The sequence below is a fragment of the Dryobates pubescens genome, chromosome 9 (assembly GCF_014839835.1).
Source record: "Dryobates pubescens isolate bDryPub1 chromosome 9, bDryPub1.pri, whole genome shotgun sequence".
NCBI lineage: Eukaryota > Metazoa > Chordata > Aves > Piciformes > Picidae > Dryobates > Dryobates pubescens.
Window position 1 is genome coordinate 1,814,578 of NC_071620.1, and position 17,439 is coordinate 1,832,016.

The following is a 17,439-nucleotide window of genomic DNA, read 5'->3' on the forward strand; positions in this document are numbered from 1 at the left end:
GCCTCTTCCAGATGTCTGCTAATTTTATCCATCATTATTTGCTAAGGAATACATTCATGAATAGAGCTGGGTCGGCCTTTAGACTATCTTACGCACAAGAGAACTGCTAAACAGGTTAATCGAGGCTTCTGCTTCTGAAACGCTGTGGTTATCCCCCCTTAATTCCGCTGTTGTAACCACTTCCTAACAGGGAACACCTCTCCTCCTTGCCTCTGCCTCACTGACAGCCCAAATTAGTATATAAGCATGCATTAAAAGCAGGAAGGGTAAGCAAGTCAGCTGTATGTGGTAATAAACCTGCTTAGTACATATGCTAGCCACACACACATGTACATTCACAAACATGCATAGAGAGCACAGAATAATGTCTTTGAAGAGCAGTCCTTATATTTTCAGAGGAAATTTGCTTTATTGAAGACAGCAATAATGAAGAGCACGCTCATTTTCTTTTATTCCTCCAGAGGTATGCACAGGTTTGAACACATTCTGCAAGAAAAAGAGCCCCTGCAGACTCTGGGTGAAAATGTAACAAGCCACATGCTTGTATGGCTATAAACCAGGAAATGTTTACAGCACTAACGTGAAGCCAGTTCTCGAGAACAACTTTTGCCTTTTCAATAGAGGAGAAAGTCTTTTGCTGGCATTAGCATAATGCTTTGTTACAGTTCATGAAACCAGTCTTTCTTTCAATGTTGGTTACTTGTGTAATGGGACAGAGATTGGAGTCAATACAGATGACCAATATGATTGAGTATTGTTCCTTTATTGTTCCAGTATTGTAGGACTGTAGTGCGAGCACAGCAATTACAGCACAGTAGTGTAAAGCAAAGAAGAAGATGGGAAAGGAAAGGAAAGTGTGTAGCAAGGGAACTTCTACAACTTATATAAACTCGGAGAGCCTCATTGGCATAGCTTCATTGGTTCCCTAGGAGTGACCACACATCACACTATCATAGATTATTGGTCCAACTACTAATGACACGTGAGGTTGTTGTGCATGTCCTGTTGTCCCAAGATAACTTGCTGTGTTTATAGCTACCAGTGTCCTGCTTTAGTTACATGCTGCAGGCACAGCACTGTTTTGGTACACTGCTAGCTGGCTCTGCACTTCTGCTGAGCATGGCCTAGCACCATGTCAGGCTCTAGGCCTGCACTGCCAGATTGCTCACACTGCTCGTTGCTGGCATTGCCACACTTACGTACTGAGCTTTCCACCTCCTCACAAGCAGAGCAGGTGGGGCTTCAGGCACAGAAAGAGCCATTCAAATTGAACATTTAGCTTAAGCAGGTACAGCCCAGCTGGCTGCTGCTGAGGAGGGTTTTGCAGCTTGCCAACAGGCCACAACAAGGATCTGGATGGATCTTCCTGTAATAGGGGGGCAGCTACAATGTTTTATTGTCCTCAGCTCTTATCCAACTCCTTCGACATTTTAGATTCTGTAACTGTGTGCTGCACAGCAACTCAGTAAAAGAGAGGACTATCACCAAGATGTGCCTTTTCAAAATGTCTCTGTTCATCATAAAGAAAGAAAGGGAACCAGAACAGCAACTATCATGGCAGCACATCAGCATAGCTAGTTATCAAATGGGAAGCCTAATAAGCAGATACCACAATTTAACCAAGAAATTAAAATCATTCAAGAATCAGTTATTAACACTTTGCACTTATAAATGACATTCAATTAGGTTATTTCTGGTTCCTTTAAATCATGGCAGCCTGCAGACATCATCGTGCCTACGTTGACTCTTTGCTACAAAGAGCCAAAAGTCTGTAGGCTCTCCATTTGGGATCCCTCATCAATGCTACATTCCACTTAGCATCTTCACTCAGCTGAAAATATCATTGGATATTGTGTAGGTCTCTAAGCAATGCCCTGAGGGCAATTGAAAACATTTGTACACCAACAAAGTCACAAGGGACAGAGTATTGGAGCTGCAAACTGCACTAGAGAGGGCTTGGGAGCTCACCAGTCTTTGGTTTATTTCAAAATGACCACTGGAAAATACCCAACTGAGCAACATAAGCAGGGTCTCAAATCATGGAGCAGCAAGAACACATGAAAGGAATGGTTACACTCACATCCCTTGAAACTGCAGGAATCTTTCTCCCTCATACTGAGGCCACCCCAGAGCCTCTGGAGAAGTGTGTGCCTATCTTCTGGAACTACTGAGTGAGATGGTAGTACTCAAAATGCTCCAGAGAGCTGACTGGATTTAGAGAAACCACTGCTCCTAAGTGAGCCTTGCCTATGTATGTGATCAATACTATCTACTTTTTCAAACTGATAGGGAAGAAATGTACAATCCAGATTTGAACTAGGCTTATAGCACCTTAGGTAGAGTATTTCCTTAAGAGTCATAGAATCAGTAAGGTTGGAAAAGACCTCAGAGGTCATCAAGTCCAACCTGTCACCCAACACCTCATGACTACTAAACCATGGCACCAAGTACCACATACAATCCCTTTTTGAACACCTCCAGGGACGCCACCACCCCTCTGGGCAGCACATCCCAATGGCTAACAACTTTCTCTGGGAAACACCTTTCTCCTCACCTCCAGCCTGAACTTACCCTGGCACAGCTTGAGACTTTGTCCTCTTATTCTGGTGCTGGTTGCCTGGGAGAAGAGACCAACCCCCACCTGGCTACAACCACCCTTCAGGGAGTTGTAAGGAGCAAGAAGGTCTCCCCTGAGCCTCCGCTTCTCCAGGCTAAGCAACCCCAGCTCCATCAGCCTCTCCTCACAGGGCTTATGCTCAAGACCTCTCCCCAGCCTTGTTGCCCTTCTCTGGACACCTTCAAGAGTCTCAATGTCCTTCTTAAATTGAGAGGCCCAGAACTGGACACAGGACTCAAGGTGTGGCCTAACCAGTGCTGAGTACAGGGGCACAATGAAGTGACTTTCCTGCTCCTGCTGGCCACACTATTCCTGATCCACCTGGGCACACTGCTGGCTCATGTTCAGCTGCTGTCACCCACTACCCCCAGGTCCCTCTCTGCCTGGCTGCTCTCCAGCCACTCTGACTCCAGCCTGTAGCACTGCATGGGGTTGTTGTGACCAAAGTCCATGCATTCTCTTACAACAAGCCAACACTGAACTTGCTATAGGAAATGAAACTTCATTTGTGCAAAGGCATTTGTTAAAACAGAAGGCCAATATAATGGTGCAAACTTCACTTGCAGAAGTTTCCTGCAATATTTATGTGCTGCCAAAGCAAATATGTCTTTCCTCTTTATGAGGAAAACTTGATAGTTTAATATTTCAGTCTTGCCCAGGGAGGTGTTCAAAAAAGGATTGGATGTGACACTTGAAGCCATGGTTTGGTGAGGTGTTGGGTGACAGGTTGGACTTGATAATCTCTGAGATCTTTTCCAACCTTATGGATTCTATGATTCTGTGAAAAGACCCCCAAGGACAAAGACACACTCCTAACAGCCAGTGAAGTTGTCTTAGATTGCACAGCAGTGATGTGCAATCTAAGACAAGTGATGTGTTGGTGAACACCTCTCTGGAAATACTCCAGTTTATTTGGCATGTTTCATTCCAACTCAAAAATGCTGAGAGCTAATTGGTTTAAAATCTTGCTGATGAGCACACTTTCTGTAAAAGGTTTTACTCAGCTGAGATCAGTGTGTGATGCTCTGTGCTCAGATGGGTCTAGTTTCAGAAAATTCTTTATACTGTTTGTCATTGTTTTGGCTGGAAGGACAAAGGAAAGCCCATCTACATTTTCTGAGATGTCAAATAATTGTTTTGGTATTAGCTGCTTCATGCACAACAGCTCAGACCTCAGCCTGCAGAATTAATTGTCTCCTGTATGATAATTCTGTGAAAAAAAAACCACCCAAACAACAAAGCCCAACCAAACCCAAAATTCAGCCAGACAATGACTTCTGAGATGGTTGCTTTCACTCTTTGATGAAGGAATTCCAGTTCTTGACAACCCAGAAGTACCTCCAGAGATTAACCTCCACAGGACCATAAAAGTGGAACTGAACCAATCTGCATGATTCATCATCCAGTTCAGTAATGTTCAGTATTTGTTCAGTAATGTTCAAAATTTCCAGGTGAAAACAGGTGCTTCCTTCAGGGTGTAATTACTAGTGGAGGTAGAGATGAAGCTACTGAGAGGCAAAAGTCTGCAGTTAAGCAGTCCTTGAAAAATGTGCTTTAGAATACATAGAATACATAGAACAAACCAGGTTGGAAGAGACCTTCAAGATCATTGTGTCCAACCCATCAACCAATCCAACACCACCTAAACAACTAACCCATGGCACCAAGCACCCCATCAAGTCTCCTCCTGAACACCTCCAATGATGGTGACTCCACCACCTCCCCAGGCAGCCCATTCCAATGGGCAATCACTCTCTCTGTGTAGAACTTCTTCCTAACATCCAACCTAAACCTCCCCTGGTGCAGCCTGAGACTGTGTCCTCTTGTTCTGGTACTGGCTGCCTGGGAGAAGAGACCAACCTCCGCCTGTCTACAACGTCCCTCCAGGTAGTTGTAGAGAGCAATAAGGTTACCCCTGAGTCTCCTCTTCTCCAGGCTAAGCAACCCCAGCTCCCTCAGCCTCTCCTCACAGGGCTGTGTTCCAAACCCCTCACCAACTTTGTTGCCCTTCTCTGGACACATTCCAGCAAGCCAACCTCCTTCCTGAACTGAGGGGCCCAGAACTGGACACAGGACTCGAGGTGCGGCCTAACCAGTGCAGTGTACAGGGCAGAATGACCTCCCTGCTCCTGCTGGCCACACTGTTCCTGATGCAGGCCAGGATGCCATTGGCCCTCTTGGCTGCCTGGGCACACTGCAGGCTCATGTTCAGCCTACCATCCACCAGTACCCCCAGGTCCCTCTCTACCTGGCTGTTCTCCAGCCACTCTGACCGCAGTCTGCAGCACTGCCTGGGGTTGTTGTGGCCAATGTGCAGAACCCGGCAGTTGGGTGTGTTCAATCTCCTGCCCTTGGACTCTGCCCATCTGCCCAGCCTGTCGAGGTCCCTCTGCAGAGTCTCTCTACCCTCCAGCAGATCAACTCCTGCCCCCAGCTTGGTGCCATCAGCAAATTTACTGATAAAGATGTTAAAGAGGATGGGGTCCAGTACTGATCCCTGGGGCACACCACTGGTGCCTGGCTGCCAGCTGGATGTGGCACCATTCACCACCACTCTCTGGGCTCGGCCCTCCAGCCAGTTCCTAACCCAACACAGTGTGCTCCTGTCCAAGCCTTCATGACCAAGCTTTCATGAGTACAAAGCTTCCAACCTAGTACAGAGTTTCTGAACTACTTAACTGAATTTAAAGAAGAAAGAAAAAAGAATAAAACAAACCAACCAACCCAACCCAACCCAATCCCCAAACTCTCAGTTCCTTTAAACAAGCTATTTAAATAAAACAAGGCCCTAACAATAAACACTGCTAATCTTTGCAATGTATTGCTGATATTTAGAGAAATTGGTAAAGAATCTTAGAATCACAGAATTGTTAGGGTTGGAAGGGACCCCAAGGATCATCCAGTTCCAACCCCCCCTGCCATGGGCAGGGACACCTCACACTACAGCAGGTTGCTCACAGCCACCTTAAAAACCTCCAGGGATGAGGCTTCCACCACCTCCCTGGGCAACCTGTGCCAGTGTCTCACCACGCTCATGGGGAAGAACTTCTTCCTAACATCCAATCTGAATCTACCCATTTCTAGTTTTGTTCCATTCCCCCCAGTCCTATCACTCCCTGACACCCTCAAAATTCTCTCCCCAGCTTTCTTGTAGCCCCCTTCAGATACCAGAAGGCCACAAGAAGGTCTCCTTGGAGCCTTCTCAGAAGACTGAATAGCCCCAGCTCCCTCAGTCTGTCCTCCTAGGAGAGGTGCTCCAGCCCTCTGATCATCAAAAGAAAAAAGATATTTTTTAAAAAAAAAAAAGAAGAATAAAGCAAAAATAAAAGGACAAGAAAGAAATGATAAAACTTGTTCCTGAAAGACACAATGTGCTGGAAGTTGATTAGAACCACTTCCTTCTGCTTGTGACTGCAGTTTTGCAATGCTCGTGACCCCAGTTTCCTTTATCCACAGTTGCCTCTTCTGACCCTGCAGAAAGCTTGGTGTGGTGGGTCCTGCTTGGCAGCCACTGAGTGAAGACGACAGCCTTACTCCATTTGCAACTCCACCACATATGGGCAGATGTCTGAGGCACATGGAGTGAACTGTTTTTCCCACACAAACAGAAAGAAGTTGTATCATCAATCATGCTTATGCATTCCGCTGCTCTTCATTTATTGCTGTGCTCACAGCTGGATTTCATTCTCTTCTTTAGGAAGCAACACTTCTTACACAAATCTTTGGGTCCAAAAGCGTTTCCAGTAGGCAGAGTGAAAACACAGCAAATAAGTGCAAGCAAACAAAGGAAAGGATAGATGCAGCAGGTACAAACCTCTCTTCTCTCGCATGTCTTAGTTCTTCTCTTTTGTCTAAATAGTCACGGCTAAAAAGAGAATTGCAGAAAATATCAGAGGAAAACAGAGGGGAATAGAATAGAATAGAATAGAATAGAATAGAATAGAATAGAATAGAGTAGAGTAGAGTAGAATAGAGTAGAATGGAATGGATTGGAACCGGAACAGAACAGAGTAGAGTAGAGCAGAACAGAGCAGAGTGGAGTAGAATGGAATGGAATGGAATGGAATGGAATGGAATGGAATGGAATGGAATGGAATGGAATAGAATAGAATAGAATAGAGTAGAATAGAATAGAATGAACCAGGCTGGAAAAGACCTTTGAGAACATCAAGCACAACCTATCACCCAACACCATCTAATCAACTAAACCATGGCACTGAGTGCCTCATCCAGACTCCTTCTAAACACTTCCAGTGATGGTGACTCCACCACCTCCCTGGGCAGCACTTCCCAATGGCCAATTATTCCTTCTGTGAAGAACTTCCTAACATCCAGCCTAAACTGCCCCTGGTGCAGCTTGAGACTGTGTCCTCTTGTTCTGGTGCTGGTTGCCTGGGAGAAGAGACCAACCCCCTCCTGGCTACAACCTCCCTTCAGGGACTTGTAGACAGCAAGGTCGCCCCTGAGCCTCCTCTTTTCCAGGTTAAACGCCAGCTCCCTCAGCCTCTCCCCGTAGGGCTTGTGCTCGAGGCCTCTCCCCAGACTCATTGCCCTTCTCTGGACATGTTCAAGAGTCTCAATGTCCTTCTTAAAATGAGGGGCCCAGAACCGGACACAGGACTCAAGATGTGGCCTAACCAGTGCTGAGCACAGGGCACAATGACTTCCCTGCTCCTGATGGCCATGCTATTCTTGATGCATACCAGGATGCCATTGGCCACCTGGGCACGCTGCTGGTTCATGTTCACTGGCTGTCAATCAGAGTCCCCAGGTCCCTTTCTTCTTGGCTGCTCTCCAGCCACTCTGACCCCAGCCTGTAGCACTGCATGGGGTTGTTGTGGCCAAAGACCAGCACCTGGCACTTTGATTTGTTAAATGTCATCTTGTTGGACTCTGCCCATCTGTCCAGCCTGGTAAGGTCCCTCTGCAGAACTCTCCTACCCTCTAACAGATCAACATTTGCCCCCAGCTTGGTGTCATCTGTAAACTTACAGATGATGGACTCAATCCCCTCACCCGGAGCATCAGTAAAGATATTGAACAGGATGGGGCCCAGCACTGAGCCCTGGGGCACACCACTGGTGCCTGGCTGCCAGCTGGCTGTGGCACCATTCACCACCACTCTCTAGGCTCAGCCCTCCAGCCAGTTCCTAACCCAGCTCAGAGTGCTGCTGGCCAAGCCAAGGGCTGACAGCTTGGCCAGGAGTTTGCTGTAGGGGATGGTGTCAAAGGCCTTGCTGAAGTCCAGGCAGACTCGATCCACAGCCTGCCCCAGGTTCACCAGACAGTCACCAGGGCATAGAAAGAGATCAGGTGGGAGAGGCAGGACCTGCCCTTCCTGAATCCATGTTGGCTGGACCTGAGCCCTTGGCCATCCTTCAGGTGCACAGTGATTGCCGCCAAGATAATCTGCTCCATAGTTTACCCAGCACCAGAACAAGAGGACACAGTCTCAAGCTGTGCCAGGGGAGGTTTAGGCTGGATTTTAGGAAGAAATTCTTCCTAGAAAGATAGATTGGCCATTGGAATGGGCTGCCCAGGGAGGCGGTGGAGTCACCATCCCTGGAGGTGTTTAGAAAGAGACTTGATGGGGTGCTTGGTGCCAGAAAGAGACTTGATGGGGTGCTTGGTGCCAGGGTACAGTTGGTTTAGTTGATTAGATAGCGTTGGATGATAGGTTGGACTTGATGATCTCAAAGGTCTCTTCCAAGCTGGTTAATGCTATTCTATTCTGTTCAGTGGGTACAACACTCCTTCTAATGAGTAAAATGCTCATTATGGAAAGCATTCCTTTTGCTAGCAGTCGTTTATGAAGCTTTTGGACCCCTCTCTTAAAATCAAGCTCTTTCACAACTGCTGATGCTTTCTTTTAAACGATCCTCAATTTGCCAATAATGGTGCCACAGCCTAGTGCAATGTTCTTGAGGCAGAGCTGGAAAGAGTGAGATAACAAATGAGTCATGGTGGCAAAGCCAACACTGCTCACAAGTTTAAAGGCTGTGTATTGCAAGTGCTATTTTTAACCAAAAATACATCCTCAGAGACTGAGTTTCTAGCCAGACTGATGATATGACAAAGTAATCTGAAGAACTCTTCTGAAAATGTTCATGACTGCTGGGACTTTGTCCTCCTCTTGCCAAATAGTTTAACCAACTGTGGGATGCTGCCTAGCTGCAAGGTTTAGTGACTTTGGAGAGCCTCTACTCAAATAGAAGTTGTAACTTCTGGATGACCAGAGAACTCAAATGGGAATGGAAAAAAATTGTCATCTGAAATATGCAACACGATCATGATGCTTAGCTAACCTCTTCCTGACTCTGGAGTAATGGGATGAAGGTGTGCATTTTTAAACACTGAGTCCTGTGTCCAGCTCTGGGCCCCTCAGTTTAGGAAGGAGGTTGACTAGCTGGAGTGTGTCCAGAGAAGGGCAACAAAGTTGGTGAGGGGCTTGGAACACAGCCCTGTGAGGAGAGACTGAGGGAGCCGGGGCTGCTTAGCCTGGAGAGGAGGAGACTCAGGGGTGACCTTATTGCTCTCTACAACTACCTGAAGAGAGGTTGTAGGCAGGCAGAGGTTGGTCTCTTCTCCCAGGCAACCAGCACCAGAACAAGAGGACACAGTCTCGGGCTGCACCAGGGGAGGTTTAGGCTGGCGGTTAGGAGGAAGTTTTACTCAGAGAGAGTGATTGCCCATTGGGATGGGCTGCTCGAGGAGGTGGTGGAGTCACCATCACTGGAGGTGTTCAGGAGGAGACTTGATGGGGTGCTTGGTTGCATGGTTTAGTTGATTGGGTGGTGTTGGATGGTAGGTTGGACACGATGATCTTGAAGGTCTCTTCCAGCCTGGTCTATTCTATTCTATTCTATTCTATTCTATTCTATTCTATGCTATGCTATGCTATGCTATGCTATGCTATGCTATGCTATGCTATGCTATGCTATGCTATCCTATCCTATTCCCTAAACAAATGTTTTTCTTCCTTTAAGGAAGTTCTGCTAGTGACAGAATAACTATTGCAGCCAACCTCTAGTGAAATGTGCAGATCTGTGATTCAAAGTTGGCAAGCTGCCAAATGGATTGGTGGCTTTTTTGGTCTGGGAGTTTCCTTCCTGAACGATCACGTTAGCTGTCCACAGCAGCCTGCTGCAGCCTGGGGATACCACTTAGAGGGAGAGTTTTTGGAAGTGGTTTGAAGATTGAGACTTGATTGTTTCTGTTTTGGGAGAACTTGGGCAGCTGCTGGATGCCAAAGATCCTATTATAGTACTCTTCCACCTTCCCTCCACAGCTCATTTTCTTCTAAACTAGCTATCTTCTGGAGCCAAGAGATTGTCTCAACCAACCAGCCAGCAAGCCAGCCAACCACCCACCCACCCAAACAGTAAGTTACTCTTTTTACCAAAATCACTATGCCACAAATCATTTCCACTTCTTCATAAGGAGATGATTACAGTGAAAACATACCTGCACACTAATACAGCGGCTCACATGAAACCCAGCATCATCTTTTCCACACCAGGTCTAAGGCTACAAAAGATTTATGCTACCCTTCTTTAGACTAGTACATTGTGTCTTCAAACTACTAAAAAGATGTTTAATTTTCACTGCTGTTTATGAGGTAACAAGCAGGTTTCTCAGACAGCAGGTAAACCATTTCAGATATGAGCTCCTTATCCATCCTAAGCCCACTGCAGCCTTTGCTAATGCCTCTGCTGGGAATTCCAGGCATGGCTTTAACAGGGGGAAAGAGCTTAGAATAGAATAGAATAGAATAGAATAGAATAGAATAGAATAGAATAGAATAGAATAGAATAGAGTAGAATAGAATTAACCAGGTGGGAAAAGACCTCAGAGATCATCAAGTCCAACTTATCATCCAAAACCAACTAAACCATGGCACCAAGTGCCTCATCCAGGCTCTTTTTAAACACCGCCAGGGATGGTGACTCCACCATCTCCCTGGGCATTGGCCTCCAATGGCCAATCTCTCTTTCTGGGAAGAACTTCTTCCTAACATCCAGTCTAAACCTCCCTTGGCACAGCTTGAGACTGTGTCCTCTTGTTCTGGTGCTGATTGCCTGGGAGAAGAGCCCAACCCCCACCTGGCTACAACCTCCCTTCAGGGAGTTGGAGAGAGCAAGAAGGTCTCCCCTGAGCCTCCTCTTCTGCAGGCTAAGCAACCCCAGCTCCCTCAGTCTCTCCTCACAGGGCTGTGCTCCAGACCTCTCCCCAGCTTTGTTGCCCTTCTCTGGACACGTTCAAGTGTCTCGATGTCCTTCCTAAACTGAGGGGCCCAGAACTGGACACAGGACTCAATGTGTGGCCTAACCAGTGCTGAGCACAGGGCACAATGACTTCCCTGCTCCTGCTGGCCACACTGTTCCTGATACAGGCCAGGATGCCATTGGCCTTCTTGCCTCTTTCTATCCTCAGGCAGCTCATTCTGGGATCCCACAGCACACATGCTCTCAGATGTGAAAATGGAGAGTCCCATATTCAGCTGGGGCCTTGTCTGGCCACAGTTTCAGCAGTAATTTTGATAATTGCTTTCTGTCAGTTGCTGTTCCCAGGAGGAAGAGATATGCATTCAGAAACGCAGGGAAAAGTGATTTTCAAAACCACTACTATACCTCCTCTTTTGAAGAACAGAACTGCAAAAAGATGCCTCAGTGCTGCCTCTTCTTCCCTTCTCCATACTTTCCTGTGTCACTGTTTCATCTTCAAACCCCAGGCTTCACTGAGATAGATGCCATGAGGAGTATATTAGCTAATAAATGCGGCCTCTGCCACTATCCAAACAGTAGAACTGGCAATCCATAGCTGCCTTTAAAATAATGTTGGTTTAGTAAATGTCAAAACTCATCACAATATGCTTAATGTGTTAGTTCTTAAGATACTTTAATCAAGAAAGGTATCTTAAGAGACACACAAGACTACTCCTTAATCCAATGATTTTGCTATTGAATACCTCAATGATTTACAAGTCCACCACACGCTAAAGCAAGAGACTGAGAACAAATTTGGTTCCTACTTGAATTTGTTTCTTTCTTCACGTTCTATCCTTTGCAGCCTTTCTTCTCTCTCTTGGCGTCGTCTTTCTCTTTCTGCTGCCAAAGACTCCTGGTGCTGCCGAAAAGATGATGTAAGGAGACCACCCAAAGCTGGCCTGCAGAGAAGGAAGATCAGATTTGTCTCTGTGACTTCTATTGATCATGGTGGCAAAAAATCAGCAGCAATCATGAGGCAAGCAACATAATACCAACCAAGGAAGGACAAGGCAATATTTTATAGAATCATGGAATCATCATAGAATCAATAAGGTTGGAAAAGACCTCAAAGATCATCAAGTCCAACCTGTCACCCAACACCTCATGACTACTAAACCATGGCTTCAAGTGCCATGTCCAATCCCTTCTGAACGCCTCCAGGGACGGTGACTCCACCACCTCCCTGGGCAGTGCATTCCAACGGCTAACAACTCTCTCTGTGACAAACTTTCTCCTCACCTCCAGCCTAAACTTCCCCTGGTGCAGTATGGATGCCTCAAAGCACTGGCTAAGTGTCTTGTAAATTGATTTTAGCTACTGTGATAATCTTAAAAATTACAAACAGGGTAGGCTTCTTAATTTGCCATATTTCTGAAGCACAAAGTATATGTAACAATTATTCAGTTGTGGTGGGTTGAAGTTTCCCTTTCACATTAACTAAGCACAATCAGCTCAGCTGGAAGCAAATGGAAGCTGTATTTGCAAAGCAAAAACTACACTCTACAATGGCATGCGATGAGTATGTCCAAATATCCAGGAGTTACGATATCGTACAGGTATTTACAAGGAGACAATAGCACAGAAATGACCAGGGAAGATGCTCCACTGCACCCCCCCTCAAAACCTCCCAAACCCCCATGTACCAAAAGAGAGAGAGAGAACCTGGAAGAAAGCAGTGTTAGTCTTATCTCAAGGTCAAAGGCGTTATCCTACCAGCAGAACTGCCAGACCAGAGGGAGAAAACAAGGAATGGGGATGAAAGTAAAACGTGAAAGATTGTCAGGGTACATCTGCATCCATCCCACACATTCTGGCCAATGAAATTCGTTTAGAATAATCTTTTGTTTTCCTTTTTACACCCAATAGTGAATTATTTATATTTCTCTACTTTTCTGCTCGAAATCTGCAGCTAACTTTTAAAGGCATAGCCTAAAACTGCCACATCAGTCTATTTCACTACAATATTGCATAAATATGTATTTTTTTTTACTCCACAATGCTGTTAACTGAAAAGCTGAATCCTGTAAAGAATTTTTGATATTTTAAGGAATAATTTCCAAACATGCTATGTAAGAATGGTAAAGATCTACATCACATGCACCTGAGAATCCATTATACAAACCCCAAAAGATATCAGAACTGCTCTTTAGACTTTAAATCCTCTTTATTTTCTTTATGTCATGATTTTCTTGCTGCATGTGATACCTTCTCGATGCCTTAAAAGTCCTTTTATGTGGTGCTGGGCCCGGTCCTCTTTAACATCTTCATTGATGATCTGGATGAGGGGGTTGAGTCAGTCATCAGCAAGTTTGCAGATGACACCAAGTTAGGAACAGATGTTAGTCAGTTAGAGGGTGGAAAGGCTCTGCAGAGGGACCTTGACCGACTGGACAGACGGGCAGAGTCCTACAGGATGGCATTCAACAAGTCCAAGTGCCAGGTGCTGCACTTTGGCCACAGCAACCCCATGCAGAGCTACAGGCTGGGGGCAGAGTGGCTGAGAGCTGCCAAACAGAGAGGGACCTGGGGGTGGTGATCGACAGCTGCCTAAACATGAGCCAGCAGTGTGCCCAGGTGGCCAAGAGGGCCAATGGCATCCTGGCCTGTATTAGGAATAGTGTGGCCAGCAGGAGCAGGGAAGTCATTGTGCCCCTGTACTCTGCATTGGTTAGGCCACACCTTGAGTCCTGTGTCCAGTTCTGGGCCCCTCAGTTTAGGAAGGACATTGAGACACTTGAAGGTGTCCAGAGAAGGGCAACAAGGCTGGGGAGAGGCCTTGAGCACAGCCCTGTGAGGAGAGGCTGAGGGAGCTGGGGTTGTTTAGCCTGGAGAAGAGAAGGCTCAGGGGTGACCTCATTGCCCTCTACAACTCCCTGAAGGGTGGTTGTAGCCAGGAAGGGGTTGGTCTCTTCTCCCAGGCAACCAGCACCAGAACAAGAGGACACAGTCTCAAGCTGCACCAGGGGAAGTTTAGGCTGGATGTTAGGAAAAAGTTCTTCACAGAGAGAGTTGTTGGCCATTGGAATGTGCTGCCCAGGGAGGGGGTGGAGTCACCGTCTCTGGAGGTGTTCAAGAGGGGATTGGATGTGGCACTTGGTGCCATGGTCTAGTCATGAGGTCTGTGGTGACAGGTTGGACTCGATGATCCTTGGGGTCTCTTCCAACCTTAGTGATACTGAGGTACTGTGATACTGTGGTACATCCATCTACTGCTTAACTACCCCTGTCAGCAAGAAAAGCTTCTCTGCTGTCTAGCCTAAATAGTTTGGTTGGTTGGGTTTGGGCTTTTTTGCCATCTAGATACATTCATTCTTGCTCTGTCCACAATGAACAAGAAGAACAGTTTACTACCACCGGCTTTATGGCTAAGCAAGAATCAGTCTGAAGGAAATTTTCTTCACACTCCTCTGCCCTGTATATGAATGAAATGCTCCATAGTAAGTTACCATAATGCAGAAGGCTCAGTATCCCCACTAGCAATGCATACGAAACTTCTACCTCTTCAGGAAGCTGTTTAGGTGCACGAGGAAAGGCGAATACACGCCCATGCAAAAAAGTGTGGTGTTTTGTGTGTGTTTGTGTCAGAAACAGCAGCTTCTACAGTAAAGACTTCTCAAATATGCAAATGATTTTTTTCTTTGAGGTGAAACACATACATCTGAGTGTGGGCAACCCTAAGGACAAACACTTGCTGGGCAAGGAATAGCTCGACAGCAGTCTTGAGGAGAAGAAGGACTTGGGGGTGTCAGCTGATGGAAAACTCAACGTGAGCCAGCACTGTGCGCCTGCAGCCCAGCTGGCCAACTGTATCCTGGGCTACTCCAAAGAAGTGTGACCAGGAGGATGAGGGAAGTGATTCTCCCCCTGTAGTTTGCTCTCATAAGACTCCACCTGGAGTACTGTGTCCAGTTCTGGTGCCCCCAGCATGAGAAGGACATCAAAATGCTGGCGTGGGCCCAGAGAAGGGCCATGAAGATGACCAAAGAGCTGGAGCACCTTCCCTGTGGTGACAGGATGAAAGGGCTGGGGCTGGTCAGCCTGGAGAAAAGAAGGCTTCAATGAGACCTTAGAGCAGCCTTCCAGGACTTGAAGGGGGCTCACAAGAAAGCCAGGAAGGGACTTTTTGCAAAGGCTTGATGTGATAGGGTGAGAGGGAATGGATTTAAGCTTGAGGAGGGCAGACTTACACTAGATATGAGGATTAAATTCTTTAGAGAAAGGGTGGTGAGACACTGGGACAAGTTGCCCAGGGATGTCATGGATGCCTCCAACCTGGAGGTCTTCAAGGCCAGGTTGGATGAGGCCTTGAGCAACCTGGTCTAGTGAAAGGTGTCCCCAGGGGGGTTGGAACTATACGATTTTTAAGGTCCCATCCAATCCAAACCATTTTATGAATCTATGAATCATGAAACAGCTTTCAGTATCAAATACCCATTGAAAAAAACCTATGTTTATATTCACTTACAGTTTGGCCTTGACATCAAGTTGTTTGGGTTTTTGTTGTTTTGTTTAATTTCATGTACTGTTTTGGCTAGGGGAGTACCTGCTCTCACACCTGGCCCCCAAAGGGGCACATGGCAATAAAGTGAACTCAGAGTAAATGTGTTTTTCTTTCCATCCCTTAGAGGAAAAGTCTCTGTTGTACAGAGCACCTTTATACAGATGTAAATATATACACACTAATTGTATTTGACTGATAAAATCAGAAAAGACATATGTTATGGAGAGTGATTTCTGTCCATTGTTGTAACACAAGTTTTACCAAGGGCATCCTGGCCTGCATCAGGAACAGTGTGGCCAGCAGGAGCAGGGAAGTCCTTCTGCTCTGTACTCAGCACTGGTTAGGCCACACCTTGAGTCCTGTGTCCTTTTGTGGGGCCCTCAATTTAAGAAGGACATTGAGACTCTTGAATTGTTCAGAGAAGGGCAGCAAAGCTGGGGAGGGGTTTGGAGCACAGCCCTGTGAGGAGAGGCTGAGGGAGCTGGGGTTGCTTAGCCTGGAGAAGAGGAGGCTCGGGGGAGACCTTATTGCTCTCTACAACTACCTGGAGGGAGGTTGTAGCCAGGTGGGGTTTGGTCTCTTCTCCCAGGCAACCTGCACCAGAACAAGAGGACACAGTCTCAAGCTGTGCCAGGGGAGGTTTAGGCTGGAGGTGAGGAGAAAGTTCTTCCCAGAAAGAGTAATTGGCCATTGGGATGTTCTGCCCAGGGAGGTGGTGGAGTCACAGTCCCTAGAGGTGTTCAAAAAGGGATTGGACGTGGCACTTGGAGCCATGGTTCAGTAGTCATGAGGTGCTGGGTGATAGGTCTGAGGTCTTTTCCAACCTCATTGGTTCAATGATGACTCACACACCAATTGTATTTGACTGATAAAATCAGAAAAGACATATGTCATGGAGAGTGATTTCTGTCCATTGTTGTAACACAAGTTTTGCAGTTGAAAGTATTCATTAGAGCTATAGATATTGCCTTGTGTGAAAAGAAACTAAACCCTGAGGAACGTTCCCAAAGCAGTGATACACATTTGCAAACCTGTTAATTGTTTTTAAGAACTCATATCCTTTCTGTTATTGATGTACAGCTATGCCTGCAGAACGCAGGTGTTTAGAATAACGGCACCAGTTCAACAGTGAAAGCGGTGCAGAAGAAGATGAAATCATTGCTGCAAATCTGTCTTTCCTAATCGTCTGTCTGTGCACGCAGGAACACCACGAAACATAGTGTGGTAGGTTGAGGCTGTGCCTTTAAAATTCAGTTACAGATTTTGGGCAGAAAGGTAGAAAAATATAAAGCAATCACTGTTGGGTGTGAAAAGGAAACCAAAGATTATCCTAAACAAATTCATTGGGTAAACATCTGGAATAAGAGGAGCTGTACCATAACAATTCCTCCTTTTTTTTTTCTTCTCTTCTGATCTCTGGCTGTTTTGCTTTGCTCAGGAGAGACACCCTGCTTATCAGCTGGCCTTGGCTAAGTCATAGAATCATGGAATCAATAAGGTTGGAAAAGATCATCCAGTCCAACCTGTCACCCAACGCCTCATGACTAACTAAACCATGGCACCAAAAGCCACATCCAATCCCCTCTTGAACACCGCCAGGGATGGTAACTCCACCACCTCCCTGGGCAGCACATTCCAATGGCTAACAACTCTCTCTGGGAAGAACTTTCTCCTCACCTCCAGCCTAAACCTCCCCTGGCACAGCTTGAGACTGTGTCCTCTTGTTCTGGTGCTGGGTGCCTGGGAGAAGAGACCAAACCCCACCTGGCTACAACCTCCCTCCAGGTAGTTGTAGAGACCAATAAAGTCTCCCCTGAGCCTCCTCTTATCCAGGCTAAGCAGTCCCAGCTCCTTCAGCCTCTCCTCACAGGGCTGTGCTCCAAACCCCTCCCCAGCTTTCTTGCCCTTCTCTGGACACCTTCAAGAGTCTCAATGTCCTTTTTAAATTGAGGGGCCCCAGAAATGGACACAGGACTCAAGGTGTGGCCTAACCAGTGCTGTGTCTAATTCCTCTGTTTCTTTTTCTCTTGTCCCTTTTGTACATTTCAAACATT

The 17,439-nt window shown here is 46.4% G+C and overlaps 1 protein-coding gene across 1 annotated transcript in view; it reads right to left on the reverse strand.

Moving 5' to 3' along the window:
- Positions 1 to 17,439, reverse strand: part of FHOD3 (formin homology 2 domain containing 3) — a 474,874-nt gene that overhangs the window by 98,451 nt on the left and 358,984 nt on the right. The window contains exons 14-15 of the mRNA XM_054163992.1: positions 11,649 to 11,783; positions 6,432 to 6,482 (exon numbers count right to left, since the gene is read on the reverse strand). Coding sequence (XP_054019967.1) covers positions 6,432 to 6,482; positions 11,649 to 11,783 — 186 coding nt within the window. The remainder of the gene's footprint in view (positions 1 to 6,431; positions 6,483 to 11,648; positions 11,784 to 17,439) is intronic.